We start from the raw sequence: 24202 nt of genomic DNA on the forward strand, positions 1-24202 counted from the left end.
GTTAAAGATGTATAAAGGGGCCATTTAATTGTAAAAATTATATATTTAAAAAAAATAGTTTTGTGAAATTTTTTATTAATAATGGGGGAGATTCTCACAGAATTTTGTGCCCCAAAAAAATCTATTTTTTGCCATAATAAAAAGTATCGACCACATTTACAAAGAGCTTTGTGCAGCAGTTTACACTGTTCACGTCAGTTTTGTAAAAGTGGGCGTGTCCACGTATATTGTTTGCTTTACATGATATTTACATGATATTTGCACCAGCTTTTTCATTAATTGTTTTTTTTCTCATTTTTTGGGGGGAAAATGTGTTATTTCAGTAATTATTAAAAACAAAAGAAATCATTATTATTGAAAAATGTTATTAAAAAAAAATTTTTTTTTTTTTTTCTTGGTCACTGCACCTGCACTCACATTTAAGCTCAGAAATCTTTTATTTATACAGTTATCGCTTGTCTGGGCACTAGTAAACATGGAATATTTCGGGAGATGTTTCTGCCAGCATATATAAATCAGTGATGTGAATTTCTATTCACATCATTGGGTGGCCGTATACAGCAGAGAGATGCAGAGAGTAGAAGAGATCCGCTCCGCATCGCAGAAGGACGATCACAACGGGTGTTAGGAGTGAGAGAGCGCAGTGATTGGCCAATCACAACTCTTAGTGCCAAATATGAATCTGTGATGTGAAGAGAATTTCACATTACAGGAGAATACAGTGCCAGGCAGGGGATCAGAGAAGTGCGGCCGTGCCACCGACTTCTACAGATTATAAAAGAGGATCGCAATGGGTGTCAGGAGTGACACCCGGGGTGATCTATTAGTACAGGTACTACAGCTCCCAGCATGGAACAGTCTGTTCCATGCTGGGAGTAGTAGTACCTAAATAATGTATAAAATAAAAAGAATAAACTTAAAAAAAAAAGCAAAATCACACACACTTCATAAAACACATAATTAAAATATATTAATAAAAGGTTTCACAAAATTAATAAAAAAATATATATTATTTTTACAAATAAATGGCCCCTTTATCCATTTTTAATAATGCCGGCTACTAGAGATGAGCGGACTGACAGTAAATTCGATTTGTCACGAACTTCTCGGCTCGGCAGTTGATGACTTTTCCTGCATAAATCAGTTCAGCTTTCAGGTGCTCCGGTGGGCTGGAAAATGTGGATACAGTCCTAGGAGACTCTTTCCTAGGAATGTATCCACCTTTTCCAGCCCACCGGAGCACCTGAAGGCTGAACTAATTTACGCAGGATAAGTCATCAACTGCCGAGCCGAGAAGTTCGAATTTACTGTAAGTCCGCTCATCTCTACCGGCTCCATTTTTATGTCCCTGCCTGCTCACATAAATTGGTCCTTGATTGAAAATTTGTTCTTAAAAATATACATTTTGTTCCCTACAATTTTTTCCATCCCTACTGTATTTTCTTTTACGAAATTTCTACGAAATTTTATAAAAAAAAAGCTAACTCCATCCCTTTTTTGGATTGCTAAGGTCCAAAGAAAGAATAAAAACCGCCTGAAAAAATGCCATAATTCAAACCCACATGGCATCTTTCTTGGCATTTTTTTCTCTCTCATAGACTTCTATGGGAGAAAAAAAGCCATGATTTCTTTGAAAAAAAGCCAGAGTCTCAACATGCTGTGATTTTGGAAAACTGCCAAGGAGCAGTAAAAAGCCAAAGAGGAGTGAAAAAACACCAAAAGGATTACGGTAATGCGCCAAACTAAAAAAATATGGCATTTTGCAGTTCCCTATTGACTAGCAGCTAACATCTGGCCACAGCGTTTTCTTCACACAAAAAAAAGCCATGTGGCAGAATGGGCGATTTTATTGACGTCTTTGCAAAAAAAAAAAAAAAAAAACAAGTGGAAACTTAGCCTAATAGTGGGGATTATTAGGTTTGCTTTTTTTTACGTCACAAAAAGGAGTACAATGTACCGAGACATAACTGTTTATTATTGTCAATTTTTTTCACAAATTTTTATACAATGTTAATTGTGACAGCAAATTTTGATTCAGATTTTTTACTAAAATGACATTTACTCTTAGTCATATTATAGTCATTTAAATTGTTTTAGATTTAGTTGACTGTCATAAAATTTTAGTCAACTATGTCTACGCTATGGGTTTAATTAAGGGGAATGTATAATCAAAATGCTAGCCACCACAAGAGTAATTGACAGTGCGAGGAACCAATGGCTCTTTGTTTTGTTAAACTTTTACTGGCAAGTGCTGCATTTAATGCATACAAGCACGTCATTAAGAAGCAGGCCCTGTGGATTGCCTAGCCCACTGGGCAAACGTCAGGTGTTCCCAATGGCCAGTCTGGCCCTGCTCAGTACTATTACTCGCTTGTGCGCATTTTGCTTGCACTATGATGCTTTATTTTTTTACATTTTTTTTTTACTATTCCTTTGCTGTGACATCATTTTGGTTATTATCCCTGTAGCATCCACTTGGGGCAACAATTATTTCCCATTAATGAATTTATGTAGTGTAACATCACTGTGTTTGTTAATCCTGTTTTGTGACATCACTTGCACTGTGAACATACCCTAAAACTGATGTGGTTGTAACTGATGGAAATAAAATGAGTTACTGTATTCTTTCCTATTTCACATTTATCAGTCATCATAAATTGGAAGCAAGCAGTTTAAAACTACAGGATGTTGTGACTAAACCCACATCCCCAATAGTCCTGTGATTCAAATGTAAATTTTACTGTACATTTGAAGTTTATGCTTATATGAAAAAATGCACTCAATGAAATTCTAAGACAAAACCCACAATTTATAAGCAAGTTCCTGCGTGCAGTTAACAGTGTTTACAACATGATGTACTGAGGACTAAGTGTTCTTCTGAAACTCCTCCTGTATGGTGGTTGCGACTAAATAAAACTTTAGGTTGGAATTTCTTGTTTGGTCGGCTGTTTACTATGCTTGGCATTCACCTGAAAAAGACTCTTGCGCACTGTGAGTTGCCGCCTGTCAATCACCTGCTGGTGGCCAATCAGCATCATTTGGAGGGTTCTCACCACTCATAGCAGCTGCTCTTATCATGATGCTCCACCCAGATACCCATTTCAGCTGAGTGCCAGTCACAATATACAGCCTTCAATCAAACACTGGTTCTGGTATAGATGGAGCTCTTAGCACCTAATAGATTTGACTTGACTTAAATGGTTAGGAAAATATGCAACAAGGCAGCAAAATACACAGCAAAATATGGCAGGTGTGAACCTACCCCTAATAAGCATTATATAAAGCCAATATTTTATTTGGTTATTCTAATTACAAAACTTTTCAAATGACATGTCCTTGGTCTTGAAAAACTTACCCTCCAGAACAATGCAGGCTGAGTTAAATATGTGTAAGGTACATTTAACAGAGATGACAATCTGACAGTGTATCCAAAACTAAACATATAACCAAATCAATGCAGAACTCTTTGAGTATGTCAACCACACGTATATACAATCCCTCTTCCAGGCAACCTCTCCACTTTAATCACATGGACTGGGAAAGTTAGATTATAATGAGCCCTTCTTACAGACCGATCACTCCTCTTGAACAGGTTCTTACCATATCTGAAGCTCTGGTGTAAACGTTGTCTTTGAGATGACAGCTGCCGTCATTCGGTGACACTATTCCAGCTAATTTACTGTCAAGTGGTAAATGAGAGGTTTGATCTGTCAACAAAATAATTAAGCGTTTTGCTTCTTTCCGCCAGCCAATTTCTTTCTGAAACATAAAAGGAAATGCATTACTAAGCCATGTTCTTTGTAAAGCAGATTTGTAAATGACTTCTATTTAAAAATCTTAATCCTTCCAGTACTTATCAGCTGCTGTATGCTCCAGAGGAAGTTCTTTTCTTTTTGAATTTCCTTTCTGCCTGACCATAGTGTTCTCTGCTGACACCTCTGTCCATTTTAGGAAATGTCCAGAGTAGGAGAAAATCCCCATAGCAAACCTATCCTGCTCTGGACAGTTCCTGACATGGACAGAGGTGTCAGCAGAGAGCGCTGTGGTCAGGCAGAAAGGAAATTCAAAAAGAAAAGAACTTCCTCTGTAGTATACAGCCGCGTATAAGTACTGGAAGGATTACGATTTTTTAATAGAAGTCAATTACAAATCTGTTTAACTTTCTGGCACCAGTTCATAAAACAAAAAAAATGTTTTCAGTGGAGTACCCCTTTAATGTAGCAAAGAGGAAATGAATAACACATAGCAATCCCCTATCTTTATTTACAAATATTATTCATTTATATTTACAAAGTTTCAGATCATAACATTGGGCTAGACAATGCACAAAGCATGCATTATAAATGTATTAACAGACCTCAGCAAATGAACAATGCATGACACAGCACTGTAAATGCTGAAACTGGAAGGATTAGCTCAGGAGGTAAATACACTGAGTGACATTCAAGAGTGTCTGTGGCCAATCTATAGTGATGGGCATGTGTAAGGCCCTTTTAGATGGGTCAGTCAGGTCCCAATAACTGATGTCTGGGATTGGTCCTCGTTCACTGATCCTTCACATGGCCGATTAATGAGCTGGGCTGTACAAACAATCGCTGGATCGTTCATGTGGCCCTTACACAAGTCAATGATCAGACGAATGAGAACTCTCTGTAACTGGCCAGTGTAGAAGGCCAAGGTATAAGCTGGCAATTATAAAATGCTCATTGAACTGCTGTTCACATATTTTGTGTGGCCAGTAAAAGCAATGGATAATAATGGATAACAAATATGAATTTTAAGGCCCACGTGAATGATCCAGCCTTGTAAAGGCTAACTAAAGGACTGTTGATCACAGGGATCAGTGCTTGTTTTTGGGACCTGCTCGGCCCCAACACACAGGGAGATTTGTTGTTGATTATGATTTTATTAACAACAAAAAATAGGTGATCACCTGAAAAGCATTTTCTTGTTCATTGCCTGATCGCTGGCCCTTTAACAAGGACAAATTGTGAATGAGTGTTATTGCAAACACTCTTTTGTCTGATAATTGGCCCGTGTAAAGGCCTTTACTATTTCCATTATTATACATGCAGTAAACGTATCTATATTTCATTGTGTAGGAACTCTTCATTGTGTAGGAACTCAATAGCTGGGTTCACACATGCACAGTTCTGTTATGTATTTTTTTTTTAGCTAACATATTATCTATGAGGCAGTGTTTTTAATGGGATGTATCATCATAAAAAATGCCTTTAAAGGGGAACTCCGGCAATAGACATCTTATCCCCATCCAAAGGATAGGGGATAAGATGTCTGATCGCAGGGGATCTCGCCGCTGGGACCCCCCGCTATCTCCATGCCGCATTGCCATGTCTCCAGTCCCGGAAACAGAGAGGTTTCCGAGTCTGGAGCAGCAGCCCGGCATAGAATGTGGGTGCTGCATGGAGATCACAGAGCCAGGCCCCCCGCAAACAGACATCTTACCCCCTATCCTTTGGATAGGGGATAAGATATCTATGGCTGGAGTACCCCTTTAATGTGAGAGCCACCACAAAATAGAAGCCTGTTAAATGTATGGCAGTCCATGAAATACATTGAGTTTGTGGATACAAACTACACTGCACAAAAAACATAAAGGGAACACATAAACAACACAATGAAACTCCAAGTCAACCACACTCCTGTGAAATCACACTGTTCACTCAGGAAGCAACACTAACTGACAATCAATTTCACATGCTGTTGTGCAAATGGAACAGACAACAGGTGGAAATTATAGGCAATTAGCAAAACACCCCCAATAAAGGAGTTGTTCTGCAGGTGGTGACCACAGACCACTTCTCAGTGGTCCTATACTTCCTGGCTGATGTTTTGGTCACTTTTGAATGCTAGAGGTGCTTTCACTCAAGAGGTACTATGAGACGGAGTTTACAATCCACACAAGTGGCCCAGGTAGTGCAGCTCATCCAGGATGGCACATCAATGCGAGCTGTGGCAAGAAGGTTTGCTGTGCTGTGTCAGCGTAGTGTCCAGAGCATGGAGGCACTACCAGGAGACAGGCCAGTACATCAGGAGACGTGGAGGAGGCCGTAGGAGGGCAACAACCCAGCAGCAGGACCGCTACCTCTGCCTTTGTGCAAGAAGAATCAGAAGGAGCATTGCCAGAGCCTTGCAAAATGACCTCCAGCAGGCCACAAATGTGCACGTGTCCACTTAAATGGTCAGAAACAGACTCCATGAGGGTGGTATGAGGGTCCAACATTCACAGGTGGGGGTTGTGCTTACAGCCCAACACCGTGCAGGACGTTTGGCATTTGCCAGAGAACACCAAGATTGGCAAATTCGCCACTGGCGCCCTGTGCTCTTCACAGATGAAAGCAGGTTCACACTGAACACATATGACAGACGTGACAGAGTCTGAAGATGCTGTGAAGAATGTTCTGCTGCCTGCAACATCCTGCAGCATGACCAGTTTAGCGGTGGGTCAGTAATGGTGTGGGGTGGCATTTCTTTGGGGGGTCACACAGCCCTCCATGTGCTTGCCAGAGGTAGCCTGACTGCCATTAGGTACCGAGATGAGATCCTCAGACCCCTTGTGAGACCATATGCTGGTGCGGTTGGCCCTGGGTTCCTCTTAATGCAAGACAATGCTAGACCTCATGTGGCTGGAGTGTTTCAGCAGTTCCTGCAAGAGGAAGGCACTGATTCTATGGACTGGCCCGCCCGTTCCCCAGACCTTAATCCGATTAAGCCCATCTGGGACATCATGTCTCGCTCCATCCACCAACGCCACGTTGCACCACAGACTGTCCAGGAGTTGGCGGATGCTTTAATCCAGGTCTGGGAGGACATCCCTCAGGAGACCATCCGCCACCTAATCAGGAGCATGCCCAGGCATTGTAGGGAGGTCATACGGGCACGTGGAGGTCACACACACTGCTGAGCCTCATTTTGACTTGTTTTAAGGACATTACATAAAGTTGGATCAGCCTGTAGTGTGGTTTTCCACTTTGATTTTGAGTGTGACTCCATATCCAGACCTCCATGGGTTGATAAATTTGATTTCCATTGATAATTTTTGTGTGATTTTGTTGTCAGCACATTCCACTATGTAAAGACGAAAGTATTTCAAACGATTAGTTCATTCATTCAGATCTAGGATGTGTTATCTTAGTGTTCCCTTTATTTATTTTTTTGAGCAGTATATATTAATAGGAGTTAACTAGACAGCACTTATTTTGCATATACTGGGCTCCATTACACTATTACCTACTTCACCTTTGGTGTTTTTCTCCATTGTAAAGTCTATAGAATACGTTAGCACTACATAATTATTAAAATTAACATTACATTTTTTCAGTTGAATAGGGGACAGGTGCCAGATCAAAGGGGGATCTGACCACTGTACACGGCTATCTCTGTGAGTTACATAGACAATGAATGGATCAGGAACATGCATGCTCGACTCGCTACTTCATTCAAAGCAAAGACTTGGGGCCCTGTACTCGGAATTGCAGGGGGTTTCAATGGTAGGATCCACTCAATCTGACACTTATCCTTAATCTAATTTAGTGTAGCAGTTTGGAGCCCTTCTTAAATAGACATCTCTTATCCGCATTTGCTTTCCTGCCCTGATCCACATTTTCTTTCCTGCTAAGGACCAGCCTTTGCTTGTATTCCACAAAAGTCATTCATGTGACATGTTGACATGTAACACAACATTTCTCCTGTGGGGAAAATGCCTGGCTAGTCCTAGCTTCCCTAGATACAATCAGCTGTTTGCTGGCAGTGCTATAGAATCCAAGATGATCAGCTGATCGCAATGGAGCAGCATTCTGAAAGGTGATGTGTCTGATGAGATAGTCCATCTAGTTTTTATCATTTAAACTCCTTCAAACCCTGATCTGGGTATGCAGTGAACATTAAAATAAATACTGGGATTAATTAAAGGTGTAAAGGTCTTTGTTCTTGCTTGATTTAAAACTTTCATAGATATTATATAAATAATACTTATTAACACATAGGAACAAAGAAAAATGTCCAGTGCAGCCAAGACTCGAATGCTAGTGCTTTATTGTAGACACAGCAACACACAGGAAGACAGCAGTGATGCATTTCGATCGGCTAAGCGATCTTAATCATACTGATTAAGTGGCTTATTAACACATACTCACTTATTAACACATACTCACATACTCTACGTGGCTAATTAACACATACTCACATGGCAAACTGCTGCCTGCAGCATTGCATCAAATGCACCTTCTGGGTCATCTATATTTGCGGAAATCTTCTGCTTACTTACAATTTGCTTGAACTGTGTCATATTGTTTGTTAGGGAGAGCACATGAATGAATCCATGGGGTGGCATGCAGTTTTTATTTAAAGTACTGTAAAGAAATAAAAAAAAGTCACTCAGTTACCACACAAGACCACCTGTGTCTACATTCTGAGACTGCAACCCCAAACTCTCAATAGAGGGAAAATATTGACCAACCAACCAGTGAATTGTCAGGAATTTACCCTGAAGAAAAGCAAACATTAAAACCTAGCTTTGTTGCTAAATTCCCAAAACACACATAAGGGATGTATGTTAAAAAACTGTCAAAGTTTAGAAAATCTGTCCCGTAAGATTGTTTTGGGGCTGGTACATCTCTGGTGAACCTTGCTAAGATAACATAGATACAGCTTTCTAAACATATTTTTTGACAGTAAATAATAACTGGCTTCTTCCAGTGAACAATAAAGTAACTTTGCAAGTAGTCTTAATTAAAAATCTCTTAGGCTATGTTCACATTACAGAATTTACTGCAGGACAAGATCCATCTGTAGTTTCCAAGTGGGGCCAGTGAACACTGATTAAGTCGGCTAGGACCAAAAGGACATTGCCTAAAGAATAGGCAAGCTCATTCTTTTGACGGCGGAATTTCAAAGGCGGAATATCTGTTGCACTGTGCACTGGATTCCCATTCCACTAAGCGGAATATTGGACTTAAATTCCGTAGTGTGAGCCTAGCCTTATTGTTATGTGCATATAGGTCCCATGCAGACCAATGAGTCTCCAGAGTAACACAGTATAAGCTTTGTGTAGTATAGCCCACACTCCTATTACCACTAATCTGTTCCTTACTTATTGCTAAACTACTGAATGCAGGATCAGACTAAAGACTTAAAATAGTGCATATAGACTAGGGCTGCGACTAAAGATTATTGTCCAATTATTGTTTCAATTAATCAACTAATTGAAAAATAACAACCATAGTGTAGAACAAAATAATTTGTGAGTTAGATTAGGGAGGGGTTAATGAGGGGATCAGACAGGGGTCTTCTGTGTGTTTTAGGTAAGGGATGCATTGTGTTTTTGTGGGGTCAACTAGATGGGGTCGACTAGATGCTGAACTTTGCAGAGGCTGAGAGGAGGAGCTTTTTATTACATTTAAATATGTATTTAATTATATAATTCTTTTAAATATAATTTTCTTTTTTTTCCTTGTAAGGGCTATATCCCCTCCCTGTTTCTTACCTGTGGCCAGATAGGAGAGGTAGCACATTCCGTGGTTGTGCCCCTAGAAGCCCATTTAGTGAAGAAGAGGCCAGCACACATAATCTTCTACTTCCTGCATCTTCTCCCTGCAGCCATTGCAAATCTAGCCTTTAGCTCAAAACCTGACAACTGTGGGCTTACGATAACTGCAGAAAGGAGCAGAAGATGGTGTGTGCTGGGCCCCCTCTTTACTGAACAGGCTGTCGAGGACCACAGTTGCGTATATACATAGTGATAATTGCTAAGTGTACGTGAACTTGTCTAACCAACGAATTGACCAACAGAATAATCGATTATGAAAATAGTTGACAACTATTTTCATAATCGATTAGTTGTTTCAGCCCTAACACAGACTGGACTTTCAATACTGGCATTGGATACTCACCTGCACTGATTCTTTAATCTGTCAGGATGAATGCTTATATACGGTGATACTGGCTTATCCACAAAGGATCCAAATCCAAACCTTATGTCATGAGAGAAGTCTGCCATTTTCTGAGAAAGGTCAGATCCAATATTATTAATTTTTTCTATAGTTGCAAACATTGATGCAGAGACGTCGACCAAATAATAAAGGTCCACTGGATACTTCTCCAGGCGCTGCATTCGAAGTAAGAAGTTCACAGAAGCTCCTGATCAAAGATAAAACAGTTCAACTTAGCGAAATATAAAGCAATAATGCCAGCACAGTTATTTCAACCAGTCACAGTATTTCCCAGCAATTTATGTTCATTTCTGTTATTCCTCCTGGAAAACGTGAAGTGGGCATTGCCATTCATCAGGTCACTAATGTATGTTCTAACACTCTAAACTGTCAGCCTATTAGACTGTCAGGCTGGATTTGTACTTTGGAAAATCTCCTAACAAACACAACAAATGTGTTCATAGGCTTCCTATGTACAAAGGAAGGCAAAAGAGTGTCCTTTAAGCCTTTGTTTTGACTATGCTATTCCATCCAAAGGGTTTCTATAAGGAAACAATGTATTTGTTAAATGGACACCGTATTAGCTAAAAGGTGAATGAGCCACTATATGGGATTAATCACAGGTAGGAAGTGGAGATGAAGAATCACTACAGAACTTTACTACCTGGCGTTGGGAATCTCTGATGATGTAACTGTGGATGGACAGTTACTATATGTGGTCAGGTGATATATTGTAATTGTACATTTTTTATAGATACATCATCAGAGCTTCCCCAGGGGATCCTCCTGACATATTCATTTAAAAAAGGAAATACAGACTATGGACACCACTGAAAATCATATTTATTTTTATTTTTGCTTTGTACTTATAATGGTGCAAAAACTTTTAGTTCTTTATTAAAAATGTTATTTCTTCTGCTTCGACAACCTAGAGTGTGCTTGATTTTCTCTCTGTACCTGAACATTCTCCAAATAAACTGCCCTGTGTCGGCTCTCCTCTTTTTCCAGTCTGTGTGAACTTTCCTTCAGGGTGTCTCCCCCGCCGCTTATTAGGGATCGACCGATATAGTTTTTTTAGGGCCGATACCGATAATCGGTGCAGGTTAGGGCCGATAGCCGATAACTTATACCGATATTCCGGTATAAGTTATCGGCTATTTAACCCCCTGCGACACCGCTGCAGATCATTGATTTAAAGCGGGCGCTTTAAATCAATGATCTGCAGTGGCGTTTGCGGGGCCATAGGCCGCCGCCGCCGCCACCACCCGCTTCTCTCCCCTACCTGCCAGGGTGCTCCGGGCCATCCATCGTTCCTGTAGTGTCCGGGGGCGTTCCGGGTGGAGGGTGGTCCGAGCTGTCCTTCTTCTCCGGCGGGCCTCTTCTCCACTCCGGGCAGGCTCCGGCCTAGTACGCTGCATAGACGTCGCTGCGCAGTGGCGCCCGTGCGCAGCGACGCACCTGACGTCACGGCGTAGCGGCGTCTATGCAGCGTACTAGGCCGGAGCCTGCCCGGAGTGGAGAAGAAGACCGTGGGAGAAGAAGGACAGCCCGGACCACCCTCCACCCGGAACGCCCCCGGACACTACATGAAGAAAGGATGGCCTGGACCACCCCCATTACGGGTAAGTTTAATTTTTTTATTCACTCGGAGGGTGGGGGAGGGGCCCGACCGGTATAGCGGTATGGGAAAAAATCCATACCGGTATACCGCCTAGCATCACGGTGGGGGGTGCGACGCGGTGCGGTGGGTCGGAGGTGCGGTGCGGCGGGTCGAGGGGGTGGCGGTCGCGGTGCGGGCGGTGCATTATCGGCTTATCGGCAAGATAATTGCCGATACCGATAATGCCCAAAATCGTGATTATCGGCCGATAATAACGGCCATACCGATAATCGGTCGATCCCTACCGCTTATATATTATCTGAGCTGATGTGCAACCCTCCCCCTGCTGTCATCTCTAGCAGAAAGTCTGTCAGAGTTTAGCAGCGAACTGTTAGGAAATTTCTTATAGAGACTATTTAGAAAGTTGCTTCATGTTGCATTCAGAAAACAAATTAAAACAATGAAAAATAGTTAATAATTAGTGTAAATGTGTCCATAGCTTTAAATGTAATGTGAACAAAGCCTCAGACTGAGAGAGGACAAAAGCGATTTTCAAAAGTAACACACATTGGGGGGGGGGGGGGGGGGGGGAGATTTATCAAATCTGCCTATGTCCCGCATTAATATAGCCCAAACTACAGAGTGTTAGGCCGGTCTATTGTGCGTCTAATTTATCAAAAGTCGTACGGCTCTTGATAAATTCTGCACACGGACTTCAGGATCTATGGTTTAGACTGTATTTAAACCTGCTCCAGCATGGTCTGACATTTCAGCATACTTTTAGCCGATGTGACTCATCGCCGAAAAGTCGCTATTGATAAATTCGGTTCCAAGGCATTTTTCCGGCTAAAATAGACTAGAATGCATCATATTCTAAAAATCCTCTAAAGCAAAAGTCGCAAAAAAGTCGCACATATTTAGACTGCGACTTCCTGTGCGAGAATTTTAGACAGGAAAAAACTGTCTAAATCCTTTGATAAATCTCCCCCATTGTATTCATACCCATCTAAAGGAAGAAGCAACACTCCAAACTTGTAAAGATAACCTTAAATTCTTATAAAATATAGATATTTTTTTTCAGATAAAAGTGCTGCATATGCCTTTGTATGTGGATTGTCTATGGTGGCATTGGTCCAGCCACTTTGAAGGCCTGCATCCACTGAAATTATCAACTTTAACAGCGCTGCTTCAAACAGTATGAACTTGGCATTTAATTCATATGTTTCCAGAAGAAGAAAAAGAGAAATGACACCGAAAAATGTTCAAAGGAAAGCTGATCCAAATATCTTTCAAAACAGACAAGACAGCTGACAAAGTCCTCCTTCCCAAAACATACAGCCAGGACGATAATACATAGAATGGCTACTTGAGCAGTCAAGTTCATTTATACATGCTGGAAAATAAGAAAAGGTTGCTGGCACACTAGGATTGTTATTTAAGGGCCCGTCCACTTCTAAAAGCCCCATAAGATTTTATGTTATGTTTGACAATCAGCTGCTCAGTGGGGCTTCCCAGCAGGGAAAACCCCTGTAAAACAAGACCACATTCAATAACAAGGGACAGTCTGAAGGCGGACAATACAGGAGATGAAATAAAAACACCATTAAATGTTAAGTTCAGCTATGTTCTTGTCTGAGGAGATTGTATGCTTGCTAGCAGCTCTGCCGAAACATATATCTACTGTGTGTGAGATACATTGATAAAATCTTATTTGGGCTGAGGAGTTTCTTTCTTATAACACTCTTGTACAAAAAAGAGCAGTAGCAAGCACACTACAAGAGACAATTCTGCAGATTTTTTTTATCTTAAAGAATCAGGTCTTTTTTTTTTCCTTTCACAAAAGTCAAGGGGGGTAAAACCACAAGGTACAACATGCTGTGGTTTAACAAACCAAAACCTCAGCAAAAGCACTGTAAAAAAGTTGTATACTACATTTTTATTTATAGTGTAGTTTGCTTATTTTGTGCAGTGGAACAATAACTTGTCAAGTAAAGAAAAAAAGAAATTCAGCTTATAGTAATGTTTATGGAAAGGCCTCCACCTGATTCAAGGAATATATGGATGCCACTTTTCTCGAAAACAGCACAGAGCAGTGGGATGGCATTAATCCAGAATGTATGGTCTTACACAAATGAATGTACTGCAAATGTAGTAAAAGAGGTTTGCCCACAAATGGAAAAGATGGCCCATACCTGCCCATTTCCAACCTGTTAACGGCTGGTGGAGATAGAGAGGTGCCACAAACATCCGAATATGCACAACTACCATTGATATTAAAGGAAATCTGTGTTCAGCATCACCCGCCCTAGCTTACTGGTATAGGCTTGTAGTGCGGGCGATGCTGATGACAATGGTATTTACCGATTGCTGATCTGTGGCTTCTTTCCTCCATTGTTATTATCTTTATTATACAAATTAAGTATTTGGGTGCTTTCTGGACATTTCTAAGCTCCATGTGCACTGTGACGTCCGGCCTGGATCTTTATAGTAAACACCCTCTTCCCATCTTCAACCTACCTTGCGAGCAGAGAAATTTTGCTTCATGCCTCATGTTCCCTGTGGAACCGGGTCCACAGGCAATATGAAGTGAAATCTCTATGATCGCTCGAGAGACATTTTACAGGGGAGGAGGATCAGCCAGGGGGAGAGACTTTTGCACTGAAGATCCAGGCCGCCATCATGATGAACTCAAAGCTTGGAAACCCCTGACAGTAGGCACGGATCAGTGTTACCCGCACAACAAGCCTATACCAATAGGTTTGTGTGGGTGATACTGATGACAGATTCCCTTTAACTCTGGAAGATACGGCCAGGTGGCCATGTTTTCCTAATTTCTCCAGTACACTGAATATTTCATTGGTGTATTCCTGTCAGTAAAGTACACAAATGTACACCATTTTGGTGAATTAATTTATTTTGGTGAATTTATTTATTCCTCTTATCAGCTGAAACTAAACATGCACATCATCATTTACCACTTTGCGCAAGTGCATTATCTATATAGAACTCTCTGCCGGCTGATTTATTAAAGCTGTGTCTTTCTGGAAAGATATAATAATCTATAATCAGGGCCTGATTCCTGCCCTCCCACCTCATATTTACACCCCCTGAGGCTGATTCATGTAACCTCAGCCTTACTCCACTTACCTTTGCATTCACACCCTTTTGAAATAAAGTTCATGTGCACCCGGCTATTCAGGGAAAAGTGCAGATATACAACCAAACATGAAGATCCTTATATCCTGGGAACTTCAAGAATGTGTTTCCACATTACTACTAAGTACTACAAAGAGTCTATGTTTTTAGTTCTAAACTTTTTAACATGCGGTCAGGGTTAGGGTGAGCCTTGACACCCTTGCATATTCCGGAGACTGATAATAGTAAAGATCACTTTTATTAATAGGGTAAGGGCTGTCTGGGATCAAGTTTTAGACATGGTAAAAAAGAAGTCTCCGCTTACACTTTGTACTAGTTAGTTAGCCACTTTTTATTAACCTTTTTTTTGCCTTCCTGTGTTCCTTATTGTGTAGTCTGGAGTATTATCTGCTTGAGTCTGACTTGAAAATTCTGTTTATAGAGATGATGTAAATGATACCCAGAGTGCCGAGCCTGCTGATTTCCCAACTTTTAATCATTTGTTCTAAAGTTGCTAGTGAGAAACAAGCAGCCCAACATATTTTGGAGGTTTTCCTTCTTCAGGTGGTATGAAAATGGCATATTTCTCCAAAACACGTCAGGTCACTTGTGGACACTATGGTCTTCTATACTTCTATTTGCATATGTAGGAAAGACCAGTGTATATTTGAAATGTGTACTTTAAAAAAACTTTACATGTTACACAGATTGGATTTGGGTGTTCAGACCCAAACTAATCACTAGAATGACTCGGGAGAAGCACTCAACATGGAGCTTCTCTTCCTGGCTTCATGCTCTCTCTCCAGAAGACGGAGTTTATATTAAGTCTATGCAGTCTGTCTCCTGAGACAGGCAGAACCATCGGTGGGGATCTGATCAGCCAGACCCCAACCGATCAAACCTTCTGACATGTCTATAACACTTTAAAGCTGACCAGTGTCAACAACGTTTCTCAAGTGACAAGTGATAAAGAATAAACCTGCAATATAAACCTGATGGTTTAGCACCAAAACTTAGCAGACTATTCATAATCTACTTTCTAATGTTATGTCAAATAGGTGGAACACTAAGTAACCCAGCTATGTAGAAACATGATAAGGTGGAGATGTTCATTGTGAACACCACTGCTGGAATGCTGTGGAAATCGTCTTTGCTTTTCTTCTGATTGCTCAGGTCACAAAGTTCTGGAAAGTCTGCGTAACCCTAGAAAAGCAATGTAATAATGAAGATACAGATATGACTATCATCATTTCCCCTGAATAAGCTTCACGCACTCTAAAGCAACCTGTCGATAATTATGAGTCATCTGGCCCTGAAATAAAGCATAAGCCACAAAATGATGTATACAGTGGAACTGTCAGGTGATTTATGCCACCCAATCTGACAGCAGCCTATGACAGAGGGTGGGATTCTGAGCTTTGTATTTTATAGGTTTATATGATTTGGTAAATTATATCTGAGTAAAAAGCAGGATACATCCTAGCAGGACTCCTCCCCTGAGAGCCCTAATTATCCCACCCACCAACAGTGATTGACAGCTTTCCCTGTACCAGTGTGTATACAGAATACTGAGCTAATCAGCCTGAGGGGAGGGGGAGGGATAATCAGGACTCTCACTCTCTCTGCTAGGACTCCTACTGGGAGTTACTATGTCTTTCACTTTTTTGGTCAACATTATAGAAACCTATATATTACAGAGCTCAGCTTCTCTCTCTCTATCCTATGCTGCTCTTAAATAAATCCCCTGAAAAGTTTGCTAAAAATTGTAAACAGCTTCGCAAATCCTACATATAGAAAAAAAATCTGCACTTGCAGTCTTAAAATCTGCACATCTAAAAAAAAAAAAAAAAACTGCACATCTACAAAAAGTCTGCACATCTAGAAAAATAAATTGTGCATATATCCATTGGATTACTTCCATGGAAAACTGCTCTCCTGGTACCACATGTACTAGGAGAAACTGCTATAGTCAATCTCAAGTCATTGGGAGAAAAAAAATCTGAAACACAAAGCCTAGAGACGCAGAGTATGAGTAGGATTTTTTCAAATCACTAACATATGGCATCTGGCCTCTCTTACTGATCCAGTAAAATGATTCTTACACAAAGAAGAAATACTTAATGCAGAAACACTATACTTTAGACAGCAGAGGGGAGGGTGGTCTGATTCTTGATGGCAACACAATATATTGTGTTTATGTCCCAAAATGTCTAGAAGGACTGAAAACCAGAATGTAAAAATATCAGCATTATCAATTCTATAAGTTGAAGTTCCTATGCTCCAGGAAGCTGTAGTTCATGTTTTACATTACACAACTAATGCGTCCTCATTGCCACTTACTAAGCTCTGGTGAGGTCTAAATAATCAGATGACGTGTTGCCCGCATTAGCACCTCTCTCTTCTAGGATTCAACCTCAACCAGCTGGCAGTGTTTCACATGAAATTCAGTGAAACATACAAGTGCAGGGAACGAACAACAGATCCTTTGTTACATGCTATTAGCTGAGCAATGCTAGGGACATTTCAGTCCTCATGCAAACGCATTAGGAAGAGAAGAGCCTAAAATGTTATTTCTCCTATTAAACAATGGCATCAAAAACTAAATAAAATATAAAAAAAAAAAAAACAAACATTGTGCTGGATATTTCTGCTCCATTCTGCAGTTGCTGGGCAGAGCTGACACATAGTAGAGTTCAGTGAACAGAGCTGAGGGGTGTGTGTGCCGCCTCAGCCAATCACAGCTCCTCACACACTGAACTGCTCACACCTCTGTGTTTAGAGCAACATAGCAGAGTAAGGGAGGAAGTTCCCCCTGCATGGCTTCAGATGATGTCACACCTGCTGGGCAATGCCCCTTCCCAGTCTGTGGAGCTAAATGAGACTGAGCAGAATATACGGCACAGTATCAAGGTAGAAAACTAAAAAAAATTTAAAAAAAATAAAGGTAGGGCGTGGTTTAAAAAAAACAACAACATTGGCATCAAGTTGTAGTGCTGTGATGTACAGAGTAATCTTATTAGGATTATTTGCAAAATACAACTGTACTCATGGCTAGACCTGGTTCTCATGCTGGTCATATAGTAAACAACTGTGGTGCATCGGGGTCACATTTTTATGTGGGAAGTGACACATTTTTTAACCAAGAGTGCTGCTGCAACCTTCTATTTGTATATTATGAATTTGCAACAGCAGCGTGCACCTGTGTTTTAAGTAGTTGTGCTGGCTATTTCCTGCGTTTTTTACAATTTGTACAGAGCAGAGCGTTAATTTAGGCTTCATGTGTATGGCAGATCCATGTGCGAGAGAGGGCGTTCAGGTGCACTTGGGGTCGGGGTAATGCCCCTAGTGTATCATACTTGCATATTGCTATTGAGTTTCTCAAAAACTGTGAAATGGAACAACAAGATCAATGAACAACAGTGATCTGTGTAAGGGTGCATTCACTCCACGTTTGTGCAATACCGATGCTGTTTTGTTGCCGGACTGAAAACTCTGGTCTGCCACAGTTTTTAGTCCAGCAATAAAACTGATACGGTTAAAAAATGAGCCGAACTGAGTCACTATCTGACTCCGTCAGCTCATTCAAATAAATGGGGCATGGTGCGGGTAGTGCGCGGGATACTGCAGCGGCCGGTTTTTAAATTCCCCCACCGCAGCAGTCTTATTGTGGTGTGATGTGCATGCATCCTAACGAGCGCTATTAAAATGACTCCAATGTGAGTTAAGTCGAATAAGTCATACGCTGTGTGAATGGCAAAAAGTAGATATATTTTTTACTCTGTAGCTACAATACCATATGTTACAAGGTTAGCACTGCCGCTGTTGAACAAAAAGTCCATGAATGCCCTCAGTTCACAATATAGACCTATGATAGTACTGGATGTATCAGCTAAGATGTGTCAGCTACGGTTTCTACTGCTTTAACCGGTTGCCATCTAAGGACGAGCTGGCTGGTCCTGACATTGCAAGCAGTGTATGACGCGGGCTCCTGACTCGAGCCTGCACCATACTGGCCGGCCCCCAACTGATTCCTGTAGCTGAGGGTTGGCATTAATAGCCGACATGCGGCGATCGCCGTGGCTGGCTATTAACCCTTTAGATCGCCGCTGTCAAAGTTAACATCGGTGTCTAAAGTTACATTTAAACCATCCCTGGTGGTCCAGTGAGGTGGATTGATCCCCTGTCATCCATTGTGGAGGTAGCTGGAGGTCTTGCCTCTCCTGGTGCGGCTGTCTCAGCTCTGTGATTGATAGAGCCTGGCTGAACCAGGCTTTATCAATCAGGCGCAGAGCACACAGATCAATGTGGTTCTATGGAATCACATTGATCTGTATGAGGAATCTACTGATTCCTCCCAAAAGTCCCCTAACGGGACTAAAAGTGTAAAACAAAGATAAATAAAAAGTTTTAAAAAAACACCCATTAACCCCTTCCAATGTAAAAGTTTGGATCACCCCCCTTTTCCCAAATTCCATATAAAAAATATGTAAAAAATAAATAAAATAAACATAATAAAAAATAAACATATGTGGTATCGCCACGTGCGTAATTGTCTGAACTATAAAAATATAATGTTCATTAAACCGCACGGTCAATGGCATACACGTAAAAAACTTCCAAAGTCCATAATTGCGTATTTTTGGTCACTTTGTATACTGTAAATTTTTTTTACAAAAAGCGATTGAAAAGTCCCATCAAAACAATGGTACAGATAAAAACTTCAGATCACGGTGCAAAAAATGAGCAAATCGCCCTGTATATGGAAAAATTAAAAAGTTATAGGGGTCAGAAGATGACAATTTTACACATACTAATTTTAGTTATAATTAATTATAATCTAAATTATGTATCCTTGTAACCGTATGGACCTACAGAATAAAGACATGGTGTCATTTTTATCGGAAAGGGCACTGCATAGAATCTGAAGCCTCCAAAAGTTACAAAATGGCGTGTTTTGTTTTCCAATTTTGCCCCACAAATATTTTTTTTCTGTTTTCGACGTAAATTTTGTGGTGAAATGATTGCTTTCATTATAAAGTACAATTGGTGGCGCAAAAAAAAAAAAAGCTCTTATATGAGTCTGTATGTGCAAAATTGAAAGCGTTATGATTTTTAGAAGTCGATGAGGAAAAAACGCGCAAAAAATGAAAAATCCTGGTTAAACAAAGCAACATCAAAATAAAAAATGCAGCATAGACAAGCCTAAAGCATAGCTAAAATAATTGAATAAAAAAAGATATTTGTAAAGGATCTGGTTTTTACATTAAGGTTTGTACATAGTGGAATTTTGAACTGGGCATGTGATGGAGGCTGAAGGAGGACTGTTTTTACTGGCAAGAAAAAGTTATTTTAACATAATTGTTGAATTGCATCACTGAACACCTGGCATCTTGCTTTCAATATGCATACAGTAGTCTCATTTCAAAGGATTCCTTCTACTGGATAATATATACTGTCCTTACCTTTATAACTCCTGCAAACTTTAGGCGTCACCAAGGAACACAAATAGGTCAAAGTTCTGTACTGAGAACATACTGCCAAATTCCCTTTGCCAAGGTACCCACTCATGCGTTTCAGTAGCGCTGGTAAAAGTACTTGATAATTCGGCCCCAAAAAGTCTAGACTTTTCATTACCTAAAGTACACAGTGTTTTCGGCTTCACGAGACTTAACTGCGATAATTTGAGTGAATATTTTCCACTATTTCATTGACATGTTATTTTAGGATTTTAATAAGGTGTTTTAATGATCTCATATTCCTTTAGGCAATTTGTAGTGTGTAGTGTAAATTGGGAATTGAGCATTACCACAACTGGTTAACTACTGGCGAGCCTGATGAAAGAGATGAAACCTTTTTAAAAAGCGGTAACAAGGTACTCGCTGCACCCAAACAAGCAGAAAAGAAAGATTCTGGTAAGGAACCATAAACATGAGCATATTACTGATCCATGCAACCTCAGACAGAAGAAAAAACTGTGCTGAACTATGTTGCTTCTATGGGAGAATCATTTGAAGATCATCGTACTGTACAGAACCATATTTGATGGAGAAGGCTATGCTTCTGTCCAGTCCTGTGTATGAGAGATAGTACTGATAATAGGGGGGCACTCTGCTAGCACTATAAGACATACCGTATATACTCGAGTATAAGCCGAGTTTTTCAGCACGATTTTCGTGCTGAAAATTCCCCCTTCGGCTTATACTCGAGTGAACTCTCCGCCAGTCCATCCCTTCTCAATGGTCTTCAACCTGCGGATCTCCAGATGTTGCAAAACTACAACCCCCAGCATGCCCAGACAGCCATTGGCTGTCCGGGCATGCTGGGAGTTGTAGTTTTGAAACATCTGGAGGTCCGCAGGTTGAAGACCACTGCGGCCATCGTCATCATCCAGACCCCCCCTTTAGTGGTCTTCAACCTGCAGACCTCCAGATGTTTCAAAACTACAACTCCCAGCATGCCCGGACAGCCGATGGCTGTCCGGGCATGCTGGGAGTTGTAGTTTTGAAACATCTGGAGGTCCGCAGGTTGAAGACCACTGATGAAGGGATTGGCAGGCGGTGATGATGAAGGGGGCGGGGGGATGATGACGAGGGGGATAATGACATGGTGATGATGACGGGGGTGATAATGACAGGGTGATGATGATGGGGGTGAAAATGACAGGGTGATGATGATGGGGGTGAAAATGACAGGGTGATGATGACTGGGGGGGGATGATGTATTTCCCACCCTAGGCTTATAGTCGAGTCAATAACTTTTCCTGGGTTTTTGGGGTGAAATTAGGGGCCTCGGCTTATATTCGGGTCGGCTTATACTCGAGTATATATGGTAGCATAATGTTGCTCTTCCATATTTGTTGTTGCATAATGCAACAAAAAACTTGACAACTTTTTTTTTCAAAACAAATGTATATTAAGCCCTGATGTATTTATCTGCGCACCACCCTACCTCCTGCATGACAATGGCCATGTCCTTTCATTTCAGAAGCAGATGCTTATTGGTTAATGCAGGCTACAGTCATATAGATATGTGCACAAGAAGGAGAGTTTAGGAATACCAGCACAGCCTGGAGCGTAGATTAATAAATGGAAGGAACGTCTGAGATTTTTAAGGCAGCTATTCCCTGGATAGACTAAAACAAGACACAGACAGCGCTCTGTAGTGTGATACCATTTTCAACAGGAATAGATGCAGTAAACGTAATGCTTACCACATCAAGTTACACTCCACCAAGTGCAACCATGGGAAAGGGCAGTGGTTTTGAGTGCCTGCAGCCGCTCCACGTCCAACTACAATGTAAAAGCAAAGGTTTCCTCCAACGTATCGATGGGATTCAGAGGCGCTGGACACACAGACTGAAGGGATCTCAAGTAGCATCATGGGTGAATAAACTTGAGATCCCTTCAGTCTGTGTGTCCAGCGCCTCTGAATCCCGTTGATACGTCGGAGGAAACCTTTGCTTTTACATTCCCTGGATAGGTGACTCCTATGCTCAACGTCTCATAGAAAACAGTTATAGGTAAAACAAATGTACATAATAGAGATGAAGCACTTATCGCACTTGGTTATCCAGTATCCTTTATTCCATATTATTATTCAACATAGAGACAAGCAGGGAGACAAAACAAGCGGACAGGGAGCACGATATGGTGGTGGCAGCTGAAGAAGTGCCCATCGGCATGAAACTGCTGCTGTCGCCATGTCACACTCCCTGCCCTCTTGTTTTATCTCCCCGATTCTCTCTTTGTTGATACATAATATCAAATAAAGGATACTGGATAATAATGGAGGAGATTTATCAAAACCTGTCCTGAAGAAAAGTTGCCCAGTTGCCCATAGCAACCAATCAGATAACTTCTTTCATTTTGCAGAGGCCTTGTTAAAAATGAAAGAAGTGATCTGATTGGTTGCTATGGGAAACTGGGCAACTTTTCCTCTGGACAGGTTTTGATAAATCTCCCCCCATGGTCTCAAAATATTCTACCTACCATAGCAAGAACCATGGTTTCTCTTGGTTTCAACAAAAAACTTAAACCAAATGTATTGCTGAATACAAGAAGAGAGGTGAACCAAGGATCACAATTAATCTATATCTTCAAAAGGAAAATAAATATTAAATCCCCCAAACATGGGCACCCAGCCAATGTGACTAAGAAAATAACAGCTCACACAAATAGTTCCAAAAAGACGTTAAAACAGCCCTTTGATATAAGGCTGAAATAAAAACCCCTATGCATAAATCTTCAGTTAACCAGCCGTGAACTGGAGTATAATTTTACGCCTTAGGGGATTTTTACAGGTGTTGATTTAATACTGAGTCACCTCTTTAAAAAAAAAAAAAAAATATTATAATGTGTTTCTCCCTTAATTCATCCGCAGAGACACCTACTGATACCAAGCCTCATATGGGTTATTTCAATGTTTTGCTGTGTTATGACTTAGAGCAGTGGTCTCGAACTGTAGTCCTCCAGATGTTGCAAACGATCAACTCCCATCATGCTCGGACAGCCATTGGCTGTCCGGGCATGCTGGGAGTTGAACTTTTGCAACATCTGGAGGACCACAGTTTGAGACCACTGACTTAAAGGTTTTTCCACGACTTTTTTTTTATATATTAATGGCCTATCCCCAGAATAGCCCATTAATATCTGGGAGTCTGACACCTGGCACTCCACCTATCAACTGCGCCAGACCTGCAAAACCTGCAACAAAAAGCATGGGAATAGGCCATGAACGAAAAAGTACCTGAAAACCCCTTAAAATAAATAAAAAGTGCTCACACACAAAGATATATATATATATATATATATATACTAGCTGAGTACCCGACGTTGCCCGGTTTTTCTTTCCTAATCCTTGTTGTGGAGGAAAATCAACAGAGGAGGAAGCTTTTGACTTCATATCCCGTCCTCATATATTGTTGTCATATCCCACCCCATATCCCATCCTTATATCCCGACCTCCTATCCCGACCTCCTATCCTGATCTACTATTCCGATCTCCTATCCTATCCTCATATCCCGACCTCCTATCCCGACCTCCTATCTCGTCCTCCTATCTCGTCCTCCTATCTCGTCCTCATATCCCGTCCTCATATCCCGTCCTCATATGCCATCCTCATATCCCATCCTCATATCCCGCCCTTCTCAACCTCCTATCCCGACCTCCTATCATGACCTCCTATCCCGTCCTCCTTTCCTGTTCTCATATCTCGATCTCCTATCCCAACCTTCTATCCCGACCTCCTATCCCATCCTCATATCCTGACCCTTAATATGTGTACCAGGTATTGAAATATCTCCAGCCGTACAGAAGTTATGTGGGAACATACATTTCCCATAGATTTGCATGGGACTTTAAACAAAAACCCTGACCCTCAAAGTTAGTTAAGAGTAGTTAAGGGTTAAATTAACTATCCTACATTTTAAGTGGACATATAAGTAACATGTGACAAAGTATTATCAAAATATCTCCAGCCGTTTGGAAGTTATGCAGTAACATATATTTCCCATAGACA

General features: G+C 41.0%; 1 protein-coding gene across 1 annotated transcript in view; it reads right to left on the reverse strand.

Moving 5' to 3' along the window:
* The window catches only part of ITGB8 (integrin subunit beta 8), a 153199-nt gene that overhangs the window by 79479 nt on the left and 49518 nt on the right, over positions 1-24202 (reverse strand). Inside the window, exons 4-6 of the mRNA XM_056519730.1 lie at positions 9912-10158; positions 8207-8372; positions 3601-3759 (exon numbers count right to left, since the gene is read on the reverse strand). Coding sequence (XP_056375705.1) covers positions 3601-3759; positions 8207-8372; positions 9912-10158 — 572 coding nt within the window. The remainder of the gene's footprint in view (positions 1-3600; positions 3760-8206; positions 8373-9911; positions 10159-24202) is intronic.

The sequence above is a fragment of the Hyla sarda genome, chromosome 5 (genome assembly GCF_029499605.1).
Source record: "Hyla sarda isolate aHylSar1 chromosome 5, aHylSar1.hap1, whole genome shotgun sequence".
Taxonomy (NCBI): Eukaryota; Metazoa; Chordata; class Amphibia; order Anura; family Hylidae; genus Hyla; species Hyla sarda.